Source organism: Zingiber officinale, chromosome 2A, assembly GCF_018446385.1.
Source record: "Zingiber officinale cultivar Zhangliang chromosome 2A, Zo_v1.1, whole genome shotgun sequence".
Lineage (NCBI taxonomy): Eukaryota > Viridiplantae > Streptophyta > Magnoliopsida > Zingiberales > Zingiberaceae > Zingiber > Zingiber officinale.
In genome coordinates, this window is record NC_055988.1 from 101,568,713 (window position 1) to 101,578,530 (window position 9,818).

General features: G+C 37.1%; 1 protein-coding gene across 1 annotated transcript; it reads left to right on the forward strand.

Annotated features, from left to right (window-relative positions):
• Positions 1-6,385: 6,385 nt before the first annotated feature.
• Positions 6,386-7,628, forward strand: LOC122039838 (transcription factor WRKY19-like). The gene is made up of 3 exons (XM_042599266.1): positions 6,386-6,799; positions 6,877-7,011; positions 7,124-7,628. Exons 1-3 carry the CDS (start codon positions 6,561-6,563, stop codon positions 7,497-7,499), a joined length of 750 nt encoding a protein of 249 aa, XP_042455200.1. The 5' UTR covers positions 6,386-6,560; the 3' UTR covers positions 7,500-7,628.
• Positions 7,629-9,818: the final 2,190 nt, after the last annotated feature.

The following is a 9,818-nucleotide window of genomic DNA, read 5'->3' on the forward strand; positions in this document are numbered from 1 at the left end:
TACACTAGTACACTCAGAGTGTATTGAGTAAGACCATTTGAGGTCGTTTCTTTTATACTGACTTTATAAAGGAACAAAGACCTCGGTTATTATGGAAGTGTGTGCTCTTAATCCTAATATAATAACAAGCACATATATTTGATATTTATTTCTTTAATTTATCAATGGGTGAGATTTAGTTCGATGAATCAATAAGCCCGATAAGTTGGGAAATGGTATCACTTATAGTGTGTGTTGTTGATTATAGAAGGAAACTGTGTCCTAGAGATACTAGGTTGATAATGTCCCCAAGAGGAGCTCATAAGGATTGTCATGTTAAACCCTGCAGGTGGACTTAGTCCGACATGACGATAAGGTTGAGTGGTACTACTCTTGGACTTAGATATTAATTAAATGAGTTGTCAGTAACTCACTTAATTAGTGGACATTCGATATCTTAAACACAGGGAGACTAACACACTCATAATAAGAAGGAGCCCAAAAATGTAATTTGGGATTGGTGCGGTAGTTCAATAATAGTTCTCTAGTTGAATGAATTATTATTGATAAAATTAAGTTGTGTGAACACGGATGCTTAATTTTATCGGGAGACCAAAACCAATTCCTCCTCTCGGTCCCTATCGTAGCCTCTTATTTATAGAGTACTGTACCCACCTATACCCACCTTCTATACCCACCAATAGGGGGCCGGCCAAGCTAGCTTGGGAACCAAGCTAGGGCCGGCCTAGGTATAAATTTGGGTGGCCGACCCTAGCTTGAACCCAAGCTAGTGGGGGCCGGCCAAATTAAATTAAAAAAGAATTTTAATTTTAATTTTTATTATGTGGAAGAAATAATTTATTAAAGAGAATTGAAATTAAAATATCTCTCTTGTAAAAGATTTACAAAAGATTAAAGAAAGAGATTTGATCTTTTTCCTTATTTGTAGATTTGTAAGATATTTTATTTTCTCTTTAAAATTATCCACATGTTGATAAAATTAAAATTATAGAAATTTCTTTTTATCAACCATGAAGAGATTTTTAAAGAGAAATTTTATTTTTAAAAAATTTCTGGAAACAAATTAGGAAGTTTTAATTGTTGATTAAAACTTGTCTAATTTATCTCTTTTGATGTGGCCGGCCATTAGAGATTAATTGGGGAAATTTTATTTTATTTTTCTCAATTAAATCATGTCAAGGGAATTAAGGAAATTTTATTGTAATTAAATTTCCTAATTTGCCTAGGCCAAGGAATATAAAAGAAGGGGTGAGGGTGCCTTCATGGGGGACAACCTCTATTATTTCTCTCCCTCTTTTATTCCTTGGAGTGGTCGGCCATCCTCTTCCTCTCTCCCTCTTTGTGGTGGCCGAATCTCTCAAAGGCTTGGAGCTCTTGTGGCGGTCGGATACTACTTGGAGAAGAAGAAGAAGAAGAAGAAGAAGGAGAGAAAGCTAGCATCTCTTGGAGCTTGGTTGGTGTTTTGTTCTTCATCCTTGGTTAAGCTTTTTGTGGCCGAACCTAGCTAGGAGGAGAAGAAGGTGGTTGGTGGTTTCTCATCTCGGAAGATCGTTGCCCACACAACGTCCGAGGTTAGAAGAGGAATACGGTAGAAGATCAAGAGGTTTTTCTACAAGGTATAACTAGTAATTTTTCTTTCCGCATCATACTAGTTATTTATGGAAATAATACCAAATACAAGAGGCTTACGTTCTAGTATTTCGAATATGTTTTTCGATGTTGTGTTCTTTTGTTTTATTTTTTTCCTTGTGATTTGATTGTTCTTTTCGGTTAACCTAAAGTTATTTTAGGAAATTAAATATTAGCTTTCTATAAAAGGTTTTGTCTAGTCGGTGGTGGTTGCTCCCATATCCAAGAAGGCCATGTGCCTCGCCACGTCAGTACTGGGAACCAATTATGGAAATTAATATTTAATGGAATTAATAACTTAAGGCGATTTGGGTCGAACGTGTTAAGTTCCGCAGGAGACCCAAGTCAAAACCTAAAAGAACGAATAGATTAAGTTTTGGATCAAACGTGTTAAGTTCCGCAGGCGATCCAAAATTTAATTTAAAAGAACACATGGTAGCTAGGAAAAGGTTCAGACCTTTGTACAAATTTTTTGTACAGTGGAACCTCTAGGTTTTCCGAATAGCAACCAACAAGCTTGGGACCCAAGCTTTGGCCGGCCACCAACTTGGCTCATCCACTTGGTCTTGGCCGGCCCTAGCTTGGGTTCCAAGCTAGCTTGGCCGGCCCCATTGGATGGGTAAGAAGGTAGGTATGTGGTGGGTATAAATCTCTATATACAAGAGGCTACGATAGGGACCGAGAGGAGGAATTGGTTTTGGTCTCCCGATGAAATTAAGCTTCCCGTGTTCGCCCCGAACACACAACTTAATTTCATCAATAATAATTCATTCAACTAAAGAACTATTATTGAACTACCACACCAATCTCAAATTACATTTTGGGCTCCTTCTTATTATGAGTGTGTTAGTCTCCCTGTGTTTAAGATGTCTAATGTCCACTAATTAAGTGAATTACTGAGAATTCATTTAATTAATATCTTAGTCCAAGAGTAGTACCACTCAACCTTATCGTCATGTCGGACTAAGTCCACCTGCAGGGTTTAACATGACAATCCTTATGAGCTCCTCTTGGGGACATTCTCAACCTAGATTACTAGGACACAGTTTCCTTCTATAATCAACAACACACACTATAAGTGATATCATTTCCCAACTTATCGGGCTTATTGATTTATCGAACTAAATCTCACCCATTGATAAATTAAAGAAATAAATATCAAATATATGTGCTTGTTATTATATTAGGATTAAGAGCACACACTTCCATAATAACTGAGGTCTTTGTTTCTTTATAAAGTCAGTATAAAAGAAACGACCTCTAATGGTCCTACTCAATACACTCTTAGTGTACTAGTGTAATTATATAGTTAAGATAAACTAACACCTAATTACACTACGACCTTCAAATGATTTGTTCCTTTCCATCATGGTCGTGAGCTACTGTTTATAATTTATAAGGTACTGATAACATGATCTTCTGTGTGTGACACCACACACCATATTATCTACAATATAAACTAATTGAACAACTACATTTATCACAAATATAGACATTTGACCAATGTGATTCTTATTTCTAGATAAATGTTTTATACCAAAAGCTAGGCTTTTAGTATACATCCTAACACCTGCACACACGCATCTACTACGCTTCTATTTTTCGTACGCTTTCCGTTGGGCATCTTTCTGATTTGAGAGTCGGAGTTCCTGCACTAATGACCTCTTCTCTAGTTCTCGCTCTAATGCCCCTTGTGAGCTATCGATGGTGTACGTAGGTCCATAGGTATCATTCTCCAGTGTCTCCCCTGCTCCGCTAGAAGGCCAAAAGCTTGCGGTGTATCTCCAGGTTCCGAGTCAAGCTTTCTCTCCATCAACATCCTTATTCTTATTATCGACATCCTCATCTGACACAACTTATGAACTGAATCATACTATAAGACTACCACTTGTGAATTTAATTTAAATTAATAAAAATTATAAATTTTATTTTTTATACATATCCATATATTTATTTGCTTAAAATTTTACCTAAAGAAATATAGAATTGATAAATTTTAGTGTTCTATTATTATTTTTATTTTTATTTTTCTTTTTAAATATTTGACAGCCATGTAGATGGGATATGTTGACCGACAATATATAGTTGAAAGTTGGCCACGTTCTAGTCAATTAGTCAAATTCAAAGTGGCCAGAAAAATAAATACACAAAATAAACGTGATAAAAATAATAAAAAAATATTATAAAAAAACACACCTAAATTGAAAAAAAAAAAAATACTAAAGAGCCTTCATCTTTTTTGTTATCTAAAATTATTTGTTATCCTATTAGTCAAAATTACTTCAATACACAATTTTTTTTTTCGTAATTTAAAACACTTTTAATTAAGTTGGAGTATTTTTCGCTAATATTAAAATAAGTTTAAGTGAATGAGTAATTTTGAGCTTTAAAAATATAAGGAATGTGTAATAATTTTGATAAAAAAATACTATAATAATAATATTAAATTAAGAATATTTTGCTATAAAAAATAAGATAGAATGTTGTTTTAATATTTTTTGAAGTGGCATGTTCTATAGTGCCCTTTAATTCTTATCCAATATATATATAGTACTCATGCGCATAAATCAACTACTGATCTATATCAATCACAATGGTCATTTTGCTACAATTATAATTCAAATGTCGAATTGTTTGTTCTTCGAGTCAGAGATAATGAAGTTAGACTTCAAGATTGTCGTTTATCATATAACTAATTTTTAAATACCTTCATCCGATGATTCATTCTGTCGACATTATCATACCAATTGGATTGACTAACTTGTGGAAAATAATAAGTTATTTATTTATTGCAGTGTCACATCTTTAGAGTTCATACATTTGAATGTTGACGGTCCAAACTTTCGACCGAAGAATTGATTTAATTAGTTGTCTCTCTGTATTTAATTAAATTTAATTAATATTACAAAATAATTAAAAGGCCCACCTTCCTTTTAGATTTAATCAAAGGATAGCTTTCTCAATTGGTCTAATTAACTCGCTTCATCAAATATTAAAATTAATCTAAGTTGACTAATCAGTCAATTGGTCATATCTTTTAGCATATCTTTTAGATTTTTTGGATGATTATCAAGTATTTTTTATAAAGAAAAAAAATCTTTAATAATTATTTTAAAAAACTTCAAAAGTGTAAAATTACTAATTTGATGTCAATCCAGGTAGTTCTATGCGGAGCGCTCTTTGTTTCCGAACCTCAAGTGCAGGTTCCTATCCAAAACTAGCACGTAGTTAGAGAACGTCGGCCTTATCCGATGGTTATGTGAGACTTCAGAAGAGAATATTAGTGAGAAAAAAACAAACCCTTCCCTTTGATTACCCATTTCATTTTACAACCTTCGTCTAGTAACGACCCTAATTATGATCTTACGGTGCCCCTTTTACAATAGTCATCATCCATCATTATTGTCCATCAGTTTGGTAACAGTTGGACGATCACATCCTTCTGTCATCATTGCCTGTCACTCCTAAAGCGTTTCTCTATCAAGTTAAATCTTCAATCCTCTCATGTTCGATTTCTTCTAGTCCGAGTCTTCGATGCCGAGCACCACTTCACCTGAGCAATACTAAACACCATACATCGCCTGGGCCCTACTAGCATGAGGTTTGAGTACTGAGCGTAAAAACTTTCTTCACTCTTTTCCTTCCGGGCCCAACCCGGCTGAATCAGGCATTGGTCCGACCTACACACCTGGACTTCTTAGATTGTCCTGACTCTTTGAATCGCATATTATTACGAGGTATGAGTGAATTATAGGAGTGCAATAATATTAAATTGGTGACACATACTATAAGACTTTTATAGTTTTTAATTATTTTTAAAAATATTTGACAAGGATCAGTCACTTGGAATTATTATTTTTGGTTGACCGGTCAAAAGTACGCCTTTGGAAATTTTAGAAAGATAAGTGGGCCTTTGTGAGAATATACTCAATTACGGGACAGTACATGTACAGACAGGATCGAATTAATTATTACGTGATAAATTTCACCCTGTCTGTACAGGCACTGCTCCAACTTCTCACAATGAGGTGGTGAAACCCACTACTTAAGTGTGGGTTTCACCATCCCAATGTGAGAGGTTGGGACAGTGCCTGTACAGGTAGGATCGAATTAACCATTACGTGATAAATTTCACCCTGCCTGTACAGACACTGCCCCAACTTCTCACAATGAGGTGGTGGGACCCACTATTTAAGTGTGGGTTCCACCATCCCAATGTGAAAGGTTGAGGCAGTGTTTGTACAGGCAGGATCGAATTAACCATTACGTGGTAAATTTCACCCTGCCTGTACAGGCACTGCCCCAACTTCTCACAATGAGATGGTGGGACCCACTACTTAAGTGTGGGTTCCACCATCCCAATGTGAGAGGTTGGGGCAGTGCCTGACAGACAGGATCGAATTAACTATTACGTGATAAATTTCACCCTGCTTGTACAAGCACTGCCTCAACTTCTCACAATGAGGTGATGGAACCCACTACTTAAATGTGGGTTCCATCATCCCAATGTGAGAAGTTGAGGCAATGCCTGTACAAGCAGGATCGAATTAACCCAATTACGTAACGTAAGCAGTGAGGCAGAACGGTGACGTCACAAACGTAACCCCTTTCACATACCCATTCACTCACCCTCATTCCCTGGTTTGAAGATTCTGAAGCTTGGCATTTTCCAACGATTTGGATATAATCGCAGTCAAATCTTGGAGCAATCAACCATCTCTCGGGACCAAAGGCCAGTCTTTTGGACGGTGTGAAACGAGAACAAGATGGCGACGGTGACGACGACGACGGCCATGAAAATGATCTCGCCGTCAAACTGAGTGACCAACTCAGTCAAGCTTTCTGCACTACTATAAGACCTCCTGTTCTTTTAGAGGCTTCGGAGCCTTTCTTCTGGAGAATAGGAGAAGGAGAATAGGAGAAGGAGAGTAATGGAGAAAGGCTTGGGGAAGGAACAGCGAGACCTGCTACTGGACGAGCTCGCTCGACTCCAGGAACTGGCGAGGCTTGTGGAAGTCGAGCTCATTCTTCACTTTTCCAGCGAATCCTGTCATTTGCTGCTGCAAGAGATGCTTACAGCGATAGACAAGTCGATTTCCTTGGTCAAATCGAGCCACCCGGAGGTCGCTGGAGAGTGCCTTCGTTCCGCCGGCAAGATTCCCAAGAAGAGGTCCGATCCATTCGATAGAGACGGTGTCAATCGATAGCCCTTCGTAATTTGTAAAATTTATGCGTATCTATGGACAGGAAGATAATGCCCAAGTGGACGAAAGAAGTGCGAGTGGATTCCGGCGCTGTTGAAGGAGTCGAATCCCCCGTCGGCGACGGCTGTAGCTGGAGGAAGTACGGGCAAAAAGACATCCTCGGAGCCAAGCACCCAAGGTCTGCTGCAAACCATCATCGTTCTCAAGATTGGAACTTTTCCGTAAATTGTGGAGCAAGAAAACAGAGTGATGAAAAAAGGTGGGATTTTTATCGATCGTTCTCTGTGCAGATGCTACTTCAGGTGTAGGCATCGCGCGACTCAGGGCTGCCCCGCGACCAAGCAAGTGCAGCGATCCGACGGCGACCCGCTGCTCTTCCGCGTCATCTACCACGGCGAGCATACTTGCCATCAAGCGGCGGAGCAGCAGCGGAGCCGAGACTTGCTCTCGAGCTTCCGGACCGGGCTCACAGTTGAAACAGAGGACTTGGTGCCGACGACTCCGGATAACAGCAACTGCGGCGTCAGCAGACCCTCTCCGACCTTACCGTCGCCGACGGCCGGCGATGCCGGAGTTAATTCCGATGTGAATTGGCCTTCTTGGGACACGGACTGGATGCTCCAAGAGCTGGACTACTTCGAGGCTGATTTGTCAAGCTTGTTCTAATATCGATAGCGACAATTTACCAAAAGTAAAAGGGCGTATCTTAAATATGATATTTACCAAAAGTTATATGGTAGTTTTGTTTATATCAGGACGCAGATAAAAAATAAAATTCTCCTTTTACTTGTCCTATCAGGTTGCCAGTCTGCTTTTCTCATTTATTATTTTCCAAACATTTAAACCATATTTCTAATTAAAAATTATTTTTTAATTCGGATACATCTCCTCTCAGCCCCTCTCTCTCTCCCTCTATCCCTTTATCTAGGCTTATAAATATGAAACGATCATAAACCTCTTGTTATTTGACAGGATTACAAAATACTATTTAAGGTTTAGAAATATTATTGTAAGAGTTTCAAAAAAAGAGTTTAAAGGACAACAACGGTTAAGAACCTCGGCATTGAAGGATAAATTTCTCGCAATAGTGAAATTAGTAGAAGAATATAGTTAAAAGTTTAGTGATATATGTATAAATTTACTACAATAAAATAAGATTGTGATGTAAAAAATAATTACAGTTAGGTAGCAAAGGGTAATGACAGAAATCGTGTTTATGGTTTCATTGGATGTGGGAAATAAATATTCAATAACACCTGCAATATGATCTTTTCCAATACTTAATCAGTTTTTGCAAGTTGCTCCACTGTGATGCTAGATTTTAGCTAATCTTGCTCAAGCATGTCAGGTTGAAATGGTAGGCATCAACACGTCGGGCTTGATATGCGATCATATCAGGCCCACTTTCTTCTTTGATCAAAATTTTCGTTTGATACCATATTTACCTTCTTCTCGCTCAACCCTTCATAGTGATTAGGAGTTTGTATAAATCCAATTACCCTAGGTCCATCAATGTGTTTTGACCAAAATCCACTTATGGACTTAAACTTGTTTGATTACACCCATTTAACGTGTTGTTAGTTTCAGTAGTTGTAAGGAGTTAAATTGTGTTATCCATTACTTCTTTAGGTCTCTCAACAGTGGTCCAACATTACAAGAAGTTTCTGCTTCAATACGGGTCTGATATATGATTATATCAGGTCTAACGTGATCTTTGGTTAAAACTTTGCTTTTACACCATATATATCTTTTCTTCGCTCAACCCTTCCTAATGGTTGAAATTATGCAAAATTGTAAAAACCCTAGGTCCATATCAGTCGGATTGTGTCGCAACCACTGATAAATTATAAAAATCTAATATGTACGTCATATACTTGGTCTTTGCTAAATTAGTATGCACAACAATACTTGATTATGTAGTTGTAAATTTGCTAAATTAGTTTATAATTTATTTATCAGGGATGATCATATAGCTGAAGAAATTCTCTTTGAGATATGGAATACACTTGATGCAAATTCTTGCATTGGACATGGAGTTAATGTAGGAGAATTATCTAGAATAAATATTCCATTGTCTTTGGAGTATAGTGGTGTGCAGAACACAAATAGAAATACAAGTAGCAATTTGACATTTGATCTAAATAAAGAAGCAAGTATTCTAGAAGATGAGATTCTGAATCCTTGTATAACACTTGGTGATTACTTTGAGACTACTTAGAGTGAGGAGGAAGGGCATTATATCTGAATTGAAGAGAAATTATAATGCAATACAGATGTACGAGAATTCTTAGCTGATGATATGCAGATTGAACAATATAAAATTTCTCCAAAGCAGTACATTGACTTAGAGGAGTTCCCAATAGATGATAATCCATATATTCTAAATTCTCTATTACTCCAAAGGTCAATTGAAGAGGCAATAGATGAGCATGAGTTTTGTGTTGGATAGATTTTTTCGTCTCGACAAGAGTTCAAGAATGCACTTGTGAAACATGCCATGGTTAAGCATATGAGATATAACCAGTCGACACTCTGAAAAATAAAGTAAAAGTCGTCTGCTTTAATCAACCATGTACATGGAGAGTAGTTGGTCGGGAGATGTAGAGTTCACTGTTATGAAATATGTAAAGGAACGCTAATGTGACACAATTAGGGAAAGTGTTGATCATCAAGCATGATCTTCCTCTTTTGTAGTATTTTTTTGTTGAAGAGCAATTTGTTACTAATGAATAGTATAATCCAAGTATGATTATATCAGATATAAAAGTTAGGTTTAGAGTAACCATATCATACATAAAAGCATACATAGCTTGGGAGAAAGTGATGAAGAAGGTTGTTGGAGATTATGACCAAGCTTATAGAGATCTTCCATTATATCTGCGTGAGTTAAGAGTCAAGGATCATGAAACCTATGTAGCACTACACATGAATGATGATAATCAATTCTAGCGCTGTTTTTAGAGTTTTGGAACTTGTCGAAGAGTA

Coding starts and splice junctions, on each gene's coding strand:
- LOC122039838 (XM_042599266.1), top strand. CDS start 6,561: ATGGAGAAAGGCTTGGGGAAGGAACAGCGAGACCTGCTACTGGACGAG. Junction 6,800..6,876: donor GGCAAGATTCCCAAGAAGAG/GTCCGATCCATT, acceptor ATCTATGGACAG/GAAGATAATGCCCAAGTGGA. Junction 7,012..7,123: donor CTCGGAGCCAAGCACCCAAG/GTCTGCTGCAAA, acceptor TTCTCTGTGCAG/ATGCTACTTCAGGTGTAGGC.